We start from the raw sequence: 15892 nt of genomic DNA on the forward strand, positions 1-15892 counted from the left end.
GTCTATCTGTGAATGAAGTCTCAAAATTAATTTCACTACAACTCAGCTTTGTGAGTCTGTTTCAACAACATCTGAGTTGCTTTCCACCAGGGAATTCTACGTCTGTAGGGAGGAAGCCTATTGCCACATCAAGAGAGGGTGTGCACTCACGGTCGGCCGTCGTTCCAGAGTGGCAGCTGGAAATGGCTCCACGAGCTACGCAGAGGATCGTCATGTGGGTAAACCACTAGCCAATCGGCGACTCCAATAGCTAGAACCAGAAAGTGAGATGAGCCACATGAAGAGGCTTCTGTAGTTCCGTTGAATCAAAATAATATGTTTTGTAGCACTAAACTGCAACGTCAAACACGTCTAACATTTTAAATAATCGTCCTAAAATCATCACCCTCTAACTGAAACACCAGGAGAGACAGACAGGATGATGAGAGAATGACTGGACAGAGAGAGTGAAGACGAGAGCTGAAGAGAGAGACTGACAGAGAGAGAGGACAGGTGACAAGAGAGCAGACAGAGCAGAGAGTGACAGAGAGAGAGACAGACAGGTAGATACTGACGAGAGAGCAGAAGAGAGGATTCAGACAGAAAAGAGAGGGAGCAGACAAGATGCGACGATAGAGAGAGATGAGCAGAGAGAAGAGCGAGAGAAGAGATGAGAAGAAAGACCACTGATGGAGAGCTCAGGAGATCAAGTTCACTAAACAATGGAGACAAACACCTAAAAATGAAATTGAGACTACTGATGGCAGAATTCGCACAAAAAAATCCTCCTGTGTAACAACGCTAAGAAACCAGTAAATATATGCATGTGCAGGCTGAAGATCAGAATTGCTAGGCCGATACCCCTATCCAGCTTATCACTTTAAAATTCTCAGAAAAGAGGCCGTAAATTCTAACTACAACCACTCCATAAAGCGTAAACGCCGATTCCCCAAACCTTCCATAACAAGCAATCACCTCAGCTCGAAAGAGAAGATGAACCTGGAGAAAGAGTCCCCTAAGCAACGCTGGTCCTGGGGCTCTGTTCACCAACAAATGCATCGAGGTGTCATAACCGCCACAAGAGTCCTCCAGGACAACAGCACAAGTTAGACCCAAGCCCAACTATGCAGAAAACAGCCAAAAGGCATAATTTATCTTACACATTGTGGAAAGAATTCAACAAACAAAACAGAGCACAACTAGAATAAGCTATTTCGGCCGCTAAAAGAAGTACACACAGTGGCAGAAATACCTGACCACTGTGGCTGGACCATCGAAAACCTTAATAGGAAAGCTTTGGACTATGTACACCGACTCAGTGAGTACAATTTAGCCTTGCTATTGATCTGGAGAAAGGGTCCCGGGCCGGTAGGCAGTACATTGGCTCCTAACGAGAGAGACAGACGGCATGTAGCCTCACTGGCCACAAAATGAGGTGGAAACCTAGTAGCTTGACTCACCTCTAAACCTTCCTGCCGCAATGTATGACCATTATTAGAGACACATATTTCCCTGTCAGGATCCGCACATTCTATTGAATCCACCAAAGAATTCGAAAACAAATCAGATTGTTGATTAAACATCCCATAATCTACTGGGTGAAGATTCCACCAGTGGACCATCACAGCAGCAAGATTTGTGGACCTGATTGCCACAGAATGCTTTATCCAAAAAAGGGCAATCCCAGTGAAGAACAACATCCATATGTAAATACCAGACTCCTATATTATATGTTTATTTTATTTTAAAACTGCGTGTGTCCCTTTTGCGTAACGCATTTATTACTTGCTTACCAACGAACACTGTATACTTATAATATGACATTTGTAATGTGCTTATATGCTTTTGAAACTTCGTACTGTCTGTGTAATATGCTTTAAACGTGTTAATTTTTTATGTTTTATGTTCAGCTTTTTTATATTAATTTACCTCCTCACGGCTTTTGCGAATCGTTAACCAGCAATGTTTTTCACCCTATGTGCCAATAAAGCCCCCTTGAATTTGAATTGCAATTGAATTACAGATAGTTCAGGTTAGTTGTGTTAGAAAGACTGAGGAATGCCCCCGTGGGCGATGAAATGAACGATACAGGTCACACACTGTATAAACAACCAACACATTACATTCAAGTAGCCTATCGCTTACAGCAATACAGGTCAAACACTGTATATAACATCAACACATTACATCAACACAACGTAGCCTTGTAATACAGGTCAAACACTGTATATAACATCAACACAACGTAGCCTTGTAATACAGGTCAAACACTGTATATAACATCAACACAACGTAGCCTTGTAATACAGGAACTAGTCTGTTTAAAGTGGTCTGTCATGGCTACGTCGTCAATAAGGCATGTTGACTCCACGCAGAACAGCGGTGTCACTACAGCTATACAGCTGGAACAAAGTCCCTCTAGCTGCGGCCTCTCTCTACCGTAACGACGGTTTATACGATACAACCCTGGGTTTATACGCGCGGCTATCGACTCTGCCGCTGGAGCAGGCTTTTGCGGCACAGTCGATAGCGCGCTGGACTTCGGGCTAGAAGGTCGAGGGTTCGAGTCCTGCTCCCTGCCTGTTTCATTACAACTACGTTAAAAACGTGTCACCTTAGTCACTTCTCCTCGTAGTTTTCTTTGTTTTGCGTTGTAAAAAAAAGGTTTCTGCCTGGTTGTGTGTTTATCAGTAGATCCACCCAGACATGTCTGGACATGACCGGTCGGCCGAGAGAACACTCTACTTACCCTGAGGGATGATACGGAAGGAGAGATGAATGGAGAGAACAGCTCGCGGACTCTGGCCAGTCGACGCGAACGCTACCGACAGAGTGACGGAGAGAGAGAGAGAACAGACACTTCTGTAGACGAGAAGGAGGTAGAAAAACTTGCTTCCGCAAAAAGAGGAACAGAGGGAGGGGTGAGGCCAGGGTGGGCGGGCAGGAAGCGAGGGAGGGGTGAGGCCGGGGGAGGGAAAACAAAACTTCTGCAAAAAAGAGACGGGCTGAAGGGAGCGGTAGAGGAAAAACTTGCTTCTGCAAAAAAAGGGGGGGGAAGTTGAAAAGACTTGCTTCTACAGAGAGGAAGGAATTAAGATAGAAAATTCACATCTGCAACAGAAAAGGGAGGGAGCGTTGGGGTCGACTAGGGTGGAAGGGAGAGAGAGGGTCGACTAGGGTGGAGAGAGGTGTCCGACTAGGTGGGAGAGAGAGAGGGGGTCGATTAGGGTGGAGAGAGAAGAAGCGATTAGACTCGGGTGGGAGAGGAGAGGGGGTCGATTAGGGTGGGAGAGAAGAGAGGGGTCGATTAGGGTGGGAGAGAGAGCGTAGACTAGGGTGGGAGAGAGAGAGGGGTCGATTAGGGTGGGAGAGAGAGGGGGGGTAGACTAGGGTGGGAAAAAGAGAGGGTAGATGAGACTCTCCTCTTCTTTATTCACACTTCCCTGTTTCTTGTTCGTTCAACCAGACGCATGTGATCATTTCCTTCTGTGAGAGGGCTTCGTTAGGCTCTCACACAAGTAACAGACCAGAGACAAAGCCAGAAAACAGACTGGCGACTCAGCGACGTAACAGACCAGGCGACTCAGCAGAGTAAACAGACAGGCGACTCAGCAGCGTAACAGACAGGCGACTCAGCAGATAACAGACAGGCGTCGACAGGCGGCTCAGTAGAGTAACAGACAGGCGACTCAGCAGAGTAACAGACAGGCGACTCAGCAGAAGTAACAGACAGGCGGCCTAGTAGAGTAACAGACAGGCGGAACAGGGCGGCTCAGTAGAGTAACAGACAGACAGACTCAGTAGAGTACAGACAGACAGACTCGTAGAGTAACAGACAGACGACGATCCAGTAGAGTAACAGACTCAGTTAGAGTAACAGACTAGTAGAGTAACAGATAGACGACAGTGAGTAACAGACAGACAGACTTCAGTTAAGAGTAACAGACAGACAGACTCAGTAGAGTACAGCTCCGTAGATAACAGACTATAGAGTAACAGACGACAGATCAGTAGAGGAACAGACAGAAGACCAGGATAGAGTAACAGACAGACAGACTCAGTTAAGAGTAGAACAGACTCAGTAGAGTAAGACTAGTAGAGTACAGACAGACGACTCAGTAGAGTACAGACAGACAGAAACTCAGTAGAGTAACAGAAGACAGACTCAGTAGAGTAACAGACTCAGTAGACGTAACGACAGACGACTCAGTAGAGTAACAGACAGACAGACTAGCAGTAGAGTAGACAGCACAGACAGAGACTCAGTAGAGTAGAAGCAGACAGACAGACTCAGTAGAGTAACAGACAGACAGACTCAGATAGAGTAACAGAACAAGACAGCACTGCAGTAGAGTAACAGACTCAGTAGGTAACAGACGACAGACTCCAGTAGAGTAACAGCAGACAGGACTCAGTAGGATAACAGACAGACAGCCTCAGTAGAGTAACAGACGACTCAGTAGAGTAACAGACAGACTCAGTAGAGTAACAGACAGCACTCAGTAAGAGTAACCAGACCAGACTCAGTAGAGTAAGTTAATTCTTTATTTCTTCTGGCAGCTGAATTGAACAGATAGATACATCTCCATCTAATGAATAGGAACCATCCAAAATAGCACCTATGTTCCTTTACAGTAAACTATTCCTGACCAAGGGCCTTTAGAGACACTACAGAGGATAGCGCATAGGACTCTGGTCTAAAGTAGTGCACTATATAGGGATAGTGGTGGTCATGTGGTCGCGTCGCTACACAGCAATCCTTCATGGTAATTAGTGTCGTAGTTCTTCAGAGACAAAACACTGTTATTTATTTATTATAATTATAAAGTAAAAACTGATGTGGAATGGTACATCACGGGGTCGTCAGTTGACCTATGACCTTTAGCTTATTTACATAAACAACATCACGGTAATGTAGTCAGCTCAGAGAGGGTGTGTGTGGTGTGTGGTGTGTGTGTGTGTGTAGTCAGTGCTTCTTAATCAGATACTTCTTAGGTGGTTCAGACTGTTATGGCCGCTTGGAGGGGGGGGGGGTTGTCATAGTAACAGGGGGGGGGGGTTTGCTGGTCCTCACATGATCTCAGCCCTGATGGACGCCTCCAGACTCTGAAGAGACATAACACCATTGTTATAACAGTCACCAGTCTACTGAGTTGGTCCCAGCTGAGGGCCATGTTGTCCTCTGTTAATAACAGTCACATCTATGAGTCTGGTCTCCGCTAGGGGCCATGTGTCCTCTGTTATAACGTCACCAGTCTAGACTGAGTCTGGTCTCCAGCTGGGGGCCATGTTGTCCTCTGTTTAATAACAGTCCCCACCAGTCTACTGAGTCTGGTCTTCAGCTGGGGGCCATGTTGTCCTCTGTTATAACAGTCACAGTCTACTGAGTCTGGTCTCACAGCTGGGGGCCAATGTTGTCCTCTGTTTAACAGTCACCAGTCTACTGAGTTGGTCTCCAGCTGGGGCCATGTTGTCCTCTGTTATAACAGTCACAGTCTACTGAGTCTGGTCTCCAGCTGGGGCGCCATGTTGTCCTCTGTTAAATAACAGTCACCAGTCTACTGAGGTCCTGGTTCCAGTCTGGGGACCATGTTGTCCTCTGTTAATAACAGTCACAGTCTACTGAGTCTGGTCTCCAGCTGGGGCCATGTTGTCCTCTGTTTAATAAAGTCACAGTCTACTGAGTCTGGTCTCCAGCTGGGGCCATTGTTGTCCTCTGTTATAACAGTCACCAGTCTCTACTGAGTCTGGTCTCCAGCTGGGGCCATGTTGTCCTCTGTTAATAAGTCACCAGTCTACTGAGTCTGGTGTCTCAGCTGGGGGCCATGTTGTCCTCTGTTAATAACAGTCACCAGTCTCAACTGAGTCTGGTCTCCAGCTGGGCGCATGTTGTCCTCTGTTAATAACAGTCAGCCAGTCTACTGAGTCTGGTCTCCAGCTGGGGGCATGTTGTCTCTTGTTAATAAAGTCACCAGTCTACTGAGTCTGGTCTCGCAGCTGGGGGCCATGTTGTCTCTGTTAATACAAGTCACACAGTCTACTGTGAGTCTGGTCTCCAGCTGGGGGCCATGTTTGTCCTCTGTTCAATAACAGTCCAGTCACTGAGTCTGGTCTCCAGCTGGGGGCATGGTTGTCCTCTTGTTATATACAGTCAACAGTCTACTGAGTCTGGTCTCCAGCTGGGGGCCATGTTGTCCTCTGTAATAACGTCACAAGTTACTGAGTCCGGTCTCCAGCTGGGGCGATCGTTGTCCTTGTATTTATAACAGTCACCAGTCTAATGAGTCTGGGTCTCAGCGCTGGGGGCCATGTTGTCTCTGTTTAATAACAGTCCACCAGTCTACTAGAGTCTGGTCTCCAGCTGGGGGCGCATGTTTGTCCTCTGTTATAGTAACAGTCACCAGTCTAACTGAGTTGGTCTCCAGCTGGGGGCCATGTTGCCGTCTGTTAATAACCAAGTCACAGTCTACTGAGTCTGGTCTCCAGTGGGGGCCATGTTGTTCCTCTGTTATAACAGTACCAGTCTACTGAGTCTGGTCTCCAGCTGGGGACATGTTGTCTCTGTTAATATCAGTCACCAGTCTACTTGAAGTCTGGTCTCCAGCTGGGGGCCATGTTGTCCTCTGTTAATAACAGTCACCAGTCTATGAGTCTGGTCTCTGCACTGGGGACCATGTTTGTCTCTGTTCTAATAACAGTCCCAGTCTACTGAGTCTGGTCTCCAGCTGGGGCCATGTTGTCCTCTGTTTATAACAGTCACATCTACTGAGTGTGTCTCCAGCTGGGGGCACATGTTGTCCTTGTTATAACAGTCACAGTCTCTGAGTCTGGTCTCCAGCTGGGGGCCTGTTTTCCTCTTGTTAATAACAGTCACCAGTTCTACTGAGTCTCGGTCTCAGCTGGGGACCATGTTTTCCTCTGTTAATACAGTCCCGTCTACTGAGTCTGGTCTCCAGCTGGGGGCCATTGGTTGTCTCTGTTAAACAGTCACCAGTCTCTGAGTCTGGTTACCAGCTGGGGCCATGTTGTCTCTGTTAATAAAGTCCCCAGTCTACTGAGTCTGGTCTCAGCTGGGGGGCCATGTTGTCCTCTGTTAATAACAGTCACCAGTTACTGAGTCTGGTCTCCAGCTTGGGGGCCATGTTGTTCCCTCTGTAATAACAGTCACCAGTCTACTGAGTCTGGTCTCCAGCTGGGGGCCATGTTGTCCTCTGTTAATAACAGTCACCAGTCTACTGAGTCTGGTCTCCAGCTGGGGGCCATGTTGTCTCTGTTAATAACAGTCACCAGTCTACTGAGTCTGGTCTCCAGCTGGGGGCCATGTTTGTCCTCTGTTATAACAGTCACCAGTCACTGAGTCTGGTCTCCAGCTGGGGGCCATGTTGTCCTCTGTTAATACAGTCCACCAGTCTACTGAGTCGTTCTCCAGCTGGGGGCCATGTTGTCCTCTGTTAATAACAGTCCCCAGTCTACTGAGTTGGGTCTCCAGCTGGGGGCCATGTTGTCCTCTGTTAATAACAGTCACAGTCTACTGAGTCTGGTCTCCAGCTGGGGGCCTGTTGTCCTCTGTTAATAACAGTCACCAGTCTACTGAGTCTGGTTCTCCAGCTGGGGGCCTTGTTGTCCTCTGTTAATAACAGTCACCAGTCTACTGAGTCTGGTCTCCAGCTGGGGCTTGTTGTCCTCTGTTAATAACAGTCACAGTCTACTGAGTCTGGTCTCCAGCTGGGGCATGTTTGCTCTGTTAATAACAGTCACCAGTCTACTGAGTCTGGTCTCCAGCTGGGGGCCTGTTGTCCTCTGTTAATAACAGTCACCAGTCTATGAGTCTGGCTTCACGGGGGTCCTCTGTTAATAACAGTCCCCAGTCTACTGAGTCTGGTCCCAGCTCTGTTGTCGTCTGTTAATAACAGTCACAGTCTACTGAGTCTGGTCTCCAGCTGGGGGCGCATGTTGTCCCTCCGTCAACGTTCGCAATTTCCAGTGAATATCATTAATTAACATTCTACTTCAAGGTTTGAAAAATCACATGTGATGACAACTAATTAATGAAGCTGGTCAGGAATGTGTGTTGTGTGTGTGTGTGTGTGTGTGTGTGTGTGTGTGTTTACCTTGAAGTCCCAGATGGTCATGGCATCGCTGCCGTGGTAACAGAACTTGGACAGTCCCTCTGGTCTCCCTCATAGATAGAGACTTGACTGGAGGAGAGACAATATAACAGGGTCAGACAGTCCCTCTGGTCTCCCTCATAGATAGACACTACAGTCGTGGCCAAAAGTTTTGAGAATGACACAAATATAAATTTTCCCAAAGTCTGCTGCCTCAGTTTGTATGATGGCAATTTGCATATACTCCAGAATGCTATGAAGAGTGATCAGATGAATTGCAATTAATTGCCAAGTCCCTCTTTGCCATGCAAATGAACTGAATCCCCAAAAAACATTTCCACCTCATTTCAGCCCTGCCACAAAAGGACCAGCTGACATGTCAGTGATTCTCTCGTTAACAAAGGTGTGAGTGTTGACGAGGACAAGGCTGGAGATCACTCTGTCATGCTGATTTAGTTCGAATAACAGACTGGAAGCTTCAATAGGAGGGTGTTGCTTGGAATCATTGTTCTTCCTCTGTCAACCATGGTTACTTGCAAGGAAACACGTGCCGTCATCATTTCTTTGCACAAAAAGGGCTTCACAGGCAAGGATATTGCTGCCAGTAAGATTGCACCTAAACAAACCATTTATCGGATCATCAAGAACTTCAAGGAGAGCGGTTCAATTGCTGAAGGCTTCAGGGCGTCCAAGAAAGTCCAGCAAGCGCCAGGACCGTCTCCTAAAGTTGATTCAGCTGCGGGATCGGGGCACCACCAGTACAGAGCTTGCTCAGGAATGGCAGCAGGCAGGTGTGAGTGCATCTGCACGCACAGTGAGGCGAAGACTTTTGGAGGATGGCCTGGTGTCAAGAAGGGCAGCAAAGAAGCCACTTCTCTCCAGGAAAAAAAATCAGGGACAGACTGATATTCTGCAAAAGGTCCAGGGATTGGACGGCTGAGGACTGAGGTAAAGTCATTTTCTCTGATGAATCCCCTTTCCGATTGTTTGGGGTATCCGGAAAAAAGCTTGTCCGGAGAAGACAAGGTGAGCGCTACCATCAGTCCTGTGTCATGCCAACAGAAAAGCATCCTGAGACCATTCATGTCTGGGGTTGCTTCTCAGCCAAGGGAGTGGGCTCACTCACAATTCTGCCTAAGAACACAGCCATGAATAAAGAATGGTACCAACACATCCTCCGAGAGCAACTTCTCCCAACCATCCAGGAACAGTTTGGTGACGAACAATGCCTTTTCCAGCATGAAGGAGCACCTTGCCATAAGGCAAAAGTGATAAGTGGCTCGGGGAACAAAACATCAATATTTTGGGTCCATGGCCATGAAACTCCCCAGACCTTAATCCCATTGAGAACTTGTGGTCAATCCTCAAGAGGCAGGCGTGACAAACAAAAAACCACAACCATTCTGACAAACTCCAAGCATTGATTATGCAGAAATGGGCTGCCATCAGTCAGATGTGGCCCAGAAGTTAATTGACAGCATGCCAGAGCAGATTGCAGAGGTCTTGAAAAAGAAGGTCAACACTGCAAATATTGACTCTTTGCATCAACTTCATGTAATTGTCAATAAAAGCCTTTGACACTTATGAAGCTTGTAATTATACTTCAGTATTCCATAGTAATATCTGGCAAAAATATCTAAAGACACTGAAGCAGCAAACCTTGTGGAAATTTATTTGTTTCATTCTCACAACTTTTGGACACAACTGTAGATTAGAGACAATATAACAGAGAGCAGTGTGTGTCAGTGTCCTAAGTGATGAGTTCTGGTGCAGTGTGTGTGTGTGTGTGTGTGTGTGTGTGTGTGTGGTGTGTCTCTACGTTGATAGAGTTCTGGTGTAGTGTCTCAGGCTGTGTTGTGGTCCTCGTGTGGTAGCTCTCTATAGTGTGTGTGTGTGTGTGTGTGTGTGTCTCCTACGTGATAGAGTTCTGGTGCAGTGTGTCCAGGGCTGTGTTGCGGTCCTCTGTGGTAGCTCTCTATAGTGTGTGTGTGTGCTCCTACGTGATAGATTCTGGTGCGTGTGTCCAGGGCTGTGTTGGGTCCTCTGTGGTAGCTCTCTATAGTGTTGTGTGTGTGTGTGTGTGTGTGTGTGTGTGTGTGTGTGTGTGTGTGTGTGTGGTGTGTGTGTCTCCTACGTGATAGAGTTCTGGTGCAGGGTCTCCAGGGCTGTGTTGCGTCCTCTGTAGTTGCTCTCTTGTCCATGTTTCTGAAACGTTCCATAGCCGAGATGTTTCTAGTGATGGAAGCTTGAAGGTCCAGCTTGGAGACAAACGTTAGGGACCTCCCGTCATCACAACGGAACAGCATGGCAAGGCACAGTCATGACCCCGAGGAGAGACAGACAGTCAAGATAAAACACAGCTACACACACTCATAAAGGTTTCCTTTCTGATTTATGAGAGAGGACAGACAGAGAGAGACAGAGAGGACCAGACGGAGAGACAGAGAGACAGACAGACTTACCGCCAGCCACCCACGCTGTTCTCAGAGATGAAGAGAACACTGAGCAGAGGGAGGAACTCAGTCTTCAACTGAGACGGACTGAAACACACAAACAGAGCGACCGTGTTACACCACACACACAGTTAGAAAACACAGCGTTCGATAAAACACACTACCCCCCCCCACCCCCACCCAGAGAAACTTACGTGGATCCCTTGGTGCCGTCCACCACAGTAACAGTGGAGTCGTGTGAGACCCAGGCCAGTCTGTTACCAGACGAGGAGAAGGATACAGAGTGGACCCATCCTCCTCCCCCGGCACCCCCAAACTCAGCCAGCACCGCCCCAAACGGCATCTTGGACCCCCAGGGGGTGGGGCCCGGCTTCTCCTCTACTTCCTTGATGTAGGCCGAGAACACCCTGGGAGAGGGGGGGATAATATAGTTAAATAACTATTGATCAGGGGCTGTATGTATCAATAACTATTAATCAGGGGCTGTACGTATCAATAACTATTGATCAGGGGCTGTACGTATCAATAACTATTAATCAGGGGCTGTACGTATCAATAACTATTGATCAGGGGCTGTACGTATCAATACCTACTTGATCAGGGGCTGTATGTATCAATACCTATTGATCAGGGGCTGTATGTATCAATACCTATTGATCAGGGGGCTGTATGTATCAATACCTATTGATCAGGGGCTGTACGTATCAATAACTATTGATCAGGGGCTGTACGTATCATCATATTAATCAGGGGGCTGTACGTATCAATAACTATTAATCAGGGTGCTGTATGTATCAATAACTTTAATCAGAGGGCTGTACGTATCAATAACTATTAATCAGGGGCTGTCGTATCAATAACTATTGATCAGGGGGCTGTATGTTCAATAACTATTGATCAGGGGGCTGTATGTATCAATAACTATTAATCAGGGGCTGTATGTATCAATAACTATTAATCAGGGGGCTGTATGTATCAATACTATTGATCAGGGGCTGTATGTACAATACTATTGATCAGGGGCTGTATGTTCAATACCTATTGATCAGGGCTGTACGTATCAATAACTATTGATCAGGGGCTGTACGTATCAATAACTATTGACAGGGGCTGTACGTATCAATAACTTTGATCAGGGGCTGTAGTATCAATACTATTGATCAGGGCTGTAGTCTCAATAACTATTGATCAGGGGCTGTACGTATCAATAACTATTGATCAGGGGCTGTACGTATCAATAACTATTGATCAGGGCTGTATGTATCATACTATTAACAGGGGCTGTATTATCAATAACTATTATCAGGGGCTTGTATGTATTCAATAACTATTGATCAGGGGCTGTATGTATCAATAACTATTGATCAGAGGGCTGTACGTATCAATAACTATTGATCAGAGGGCTGTACGTATCATAACTATTAATCAGGGGGCTGTACGTATCAATACTATTGATCAGGGGCTGTACGATCATAACTATTGATCAGGGCTGTACGTATCAATACCTAGTTGATCAGGGGCTGTACGTATCAATAACTATTGATCAGGGGCTGTACGTATCAATAACTATTGATAGGGGCTGTACGTAATCATAACTATTAATCAGGGCTGTATGCTATCAATAACTATTAATCAGGGGCTGTATGTATCAATAACTATTGATCAGGGCGCTGTACGTATCAATAACTATTGATCAGGGGGCTGTATGTATCAATAACTATCAATAACTACCCTGATCTTAGATTCAACACTCCTACTGAGAGACGCTGTGTGAATATAGACCTGGATGGTCTCTGACAGTCTCTCTCTCTCCCCTTCTCTCTCTCTCTACTGTGAGGTTGAAACATGGTCTCTGATGGTCTGTCTCTCTACTGATGAGGTTGAAACATGGTCTCTGACGGTCTCTCTCTCTACTGATGAGGTTGAAACATGGTCTCTGACGGTCTGTCTCTCTACTGATGAGGTTGAAACATGGTCTCTGACGGTCTCTCTCTCTACTGATGAGGTTGAAACATGGTCTCTGCGGTCTCTCTCTTCTACTGATGAGGTTGAAACATGGTCTCTGACGTCTCTCTCCTCTACTGATGAGGTTGAAACATGGTCTCTGACGGTCTCTCTCTCTACTGATGAGGTTGAAACATGGTCTCTGACAGTCTCTCTCTTACTGATGAGTTGAACATGGTCTCTGATGGTCTCTCTCTCTACTGATGAGGTTGAACATGGTTCTGACGGTCTCTCCTCTACTGATGAGTTGAAACATGGTCTCTGACGGTCTGTCTCTCTACTGATGAGGTTGAAACATGGCTCTGACGGTCTGTCTCTCTACTGATGAGGTTGAAACATGGTCTCTGACGGTCTCTCTCTCTACTGATGAGGTTGAAACATGGTCTCTGACGGTCTGTCTCTCTACTGATGAGGTTGAAACATGGTCTCTGACGGTCTTCTCTCTACTGATGAGGTTGAAACATGGTCTCTGACGGTCTGTCTCTCTACTGATGAGGTTGAAACATGGTCTCTGACGGTCTGTCTCTCTACTGATGAGGTTTGAAACATGGTCTCTGACGGTCTCTCTCTCTACTGATGAGGTTGAAACATGGTCTCTGACGGTCTGTCTCTCTACTGATGAGGTTGAAACATGGCTCTGACGGTCTGTCTCTCTACTGATGAGGTTGAAACATGGTCTCTGACGGTCTCTCTTCTCTACTGATGAGGTTGAAACATGGTCTCTGACGGTCTCTCTCTCTACCTGCATTTGAAGTCACAGGATCCAGCCGCCAGCAGCACGTTGTTAGGATGCCAGTCCAGACTGAGGACGGTGGAACGGATCGGCTTCTTGATGTGCTTACTCACCCACCTGACACACACAGACAGACACACACACACAACATTTAAAGAGTACAGAACTATTTAGCCTGCTTCTCTCTCAACCCTCCTCCCCTCCCTCACCAGTCGTTATCAACTCGAAGTAACAGACGGATATGAGTCTCTCTCTCTCTCAACCCCTCCTCCCCTCCCTCACCAGTCGTTATCAGACTCGAAGTAACAGACGGATATGAGTCTGGCTCCGCTGCCCACAGCAAACTTATTCTCCAGAAGGAGACCACTTGACGAAGGTAGCAGCTCTGTTGATCCTCAGGATGACCAGCGTGGGCTTCCAGACCCCGTCCTTCAGAGACCAGACATAGGCATTACGATCCGCCCCGCACGTCACGATGCGGTCGGACTTAGGAGCCCAGTCGATACCTGGAGAGGGAGAGAGAGAGTCAACGTAAACCTCTGAAAAACATCATCATCAATGTCCAGACATTGTTAAAAAAGTATTTTAATCTATTCCTGCGATGTCATTTCCTGTGCCTATTCTACCTGTGATGTGTCCATTGTGCTCCTTCAGCTCATGACTCTTCACCCACTGGTTACCACTCTTCTGATAGATGTGGACCTCGTGGTTGTTGGGACTGATGGCAATCTCTACATGGAGAGAAGAAGAGGAAGAAGACCAGATAACAGAAGAGTCAGTGGATAAACATTTTGATGAACGTGGATGTTTTTGATACTGCATACAACATCAAAACGTGTATGTGTATATTTAAAGTATGTGATTGTATATAATAAAGCATTGGTCCTCGGCCGTACGGGTTCTGTCCCGGTTCCAGGCGTGACAGGTGATGGGCTCAAGCAGAAACTGGTGCAGTGACATGTTGATGGGAGTTGGGTGCGGTCAGTCTCTCCCTGGTCGGTCACCGGCTACACAAGAGAGATTAAACCCCCATAGGAATACAAGAACATGACTCAGCTCGTTAACTAACATTAGTCAATGYAGCTAACGCTACTCGGCTAGCTGCTAGTAATGCTACCTGTTCGGTATTTATTTTATCTTACATTTCACAAACTGTTAGACGTGAATGAGTAAGTGTTTTATACAATAGAACATGATATACTCGTGATATTAAAGATTAGTTAGTTCTGCATTTAGGAGCAAGGTTAAATGCTAATTAGCTGACTAGCCAGTTGACAGGCAATTCCACCCCTTATGTTCGCTAACTAACTAGCCCAATTTCGCATGTAACGTTACGATAGCTAAACTAGCTAACTAGTTAGCAAACAATATATTAGCTAGTAATTTATTTATACTTTAACGTCCATACAAAAAAAAGATCAACAAGATTACCAACGATAAAACCTGCTACGATAACGACATTTAATCTCGCCGTAAAAAAACGAGGCCTCCACTCTTGAACCAAAGCCCCACACTTTCCTACGAGCCGTCGCCCGCTCYCCAGCGACACAGTTCGCATGCTAACTGTTAGCTTACCTTGGTTTTGACAGAGCAGTCTTCTGGCTKGTCCTTTTTTATTCGKWAACGATAGATTGATGATAACGTTAGGGAGACAGCGGAACGGACTTGAATTCGCGGACTCTGGGCAGTCGACACGAATCCGTCCAGGAATGTCAGGAGTGGAACCGGGAAGCTTTAGCTTCCAAGCTTACAATTCAGATGGATAGGATGTCAGCCAACCCGGAGACAGTAGCCTATTTTTTTGCTGTTGTTGAAGGCTGCCCCTAGCGGCTAATGAACCAAGCAAAAAAAAATAAAAAAAATAAAGAATAATTCACAGGCAAGTCAGTTCAGAACAAATTCTTATTTACAATGACAGCCTAACCCGGACGACGCTGGCCAATTGTGCGCCATCCTATGGGACTCCCAATCACGGCCGGTTGTGATACCGCCTGGAATGGATCTAGCGTCTGTAGTGACGACTCTAGTACGGAGATGTAGTGCCTTAGACCGCTGTGATACAGCCTGGAATGGAACCAGGGTCTGTAGTGCCTTAGACCGCTGTGATACAGCCTGGAATGGAACCAGGGTCTGTAGTGACGCCTCTAGCACTGAGATGCAGTGCCTTAGACCGCTGTGATTCAGCCTGGAATGGAACCAGGGTCTGTAGTGATTCCTCTAACACTGAGATGTGGTGCCTCAGACCGCTGCGATACAGCCTGGAATCAACCAGGGTCTGTAGTGACTCCTCTAACACTGAGATGTGGTGCCTCAGACCGCTGCGATACAGCCTGGAATGGAACCAGGGTCTGTAGTTCCTCAGACCGCTGTGATACAGCCTGGAATGGAACCAGGGTCTGTAGTTCCTCAGACTGCTGTGATACAGCCTGGAATCGAACCAGGGTCTGTAGTTCCTCAGACCGCTGTGATACAGCCTGGAATGGAACACGGGTCTGTAGTTCCTCAGACCGCTGTGATACGGCCTGGAATCGAACCAGGGTCTGTAGTTCCTCAGACCGCTGCGCCACTCAGGAGCCCTTGAAGATCTTGATATTTCACATTGATACCTTGAAGTG

General features: G+C 46.8%; 1 protein-coding gene across 1 annotated transcript; it reads right to left on the bottom strand.

Moving 5' to 3' along the window:
• Positions 1 to 5049: 5049 nt before the first annotated feature.
• LOC112079137 (actin-related protein 2/3 complex subunit 1A-like) lies at positions 5050 to 15095 on the bottom strand. The gene is given in 13 exon segments (XM_024145172.2): positions 5050 to 5085; positions 8091 to 8140; positions 8143 to 8177; positions 10004 to 10057; positions 10275 to 10447; positions 10564 to 10627; positions 10735 to 10947; positions 13287 to 13394; positions 13560 to 13633; positions 13635 to 13783; positions 13904 to 14008; positions 14174 to 14284; positions 14853 to 15095. Coding segments are annotated over 12 exon segments (1125 nt in total). The 5' UTR covers positions 14238 to 14284; positions 14853 to 15095.
• Between the last annotated feature and the right edge of the window lie 797 nt (positions 15096 to 15892).

This window comes from Salvelinus sp. IW2-2015, unplaced genomic scaffold (genome assembly GCF_002910315.2).
Source record: "Salvelinus sp. IW2-2015 unplaced genomic scaffold, ASM291031v2 Un_scaffold6998, whole genome shotgun sequence".
Classification (NCBI taxonomy): domain Eukaryota; kingdom Metazoa; phylum Chordata; class Actinopteri; order Salmoniformes; family Salmonidae; genus Salvelinus; species Salvelinus sp. IW2-2015.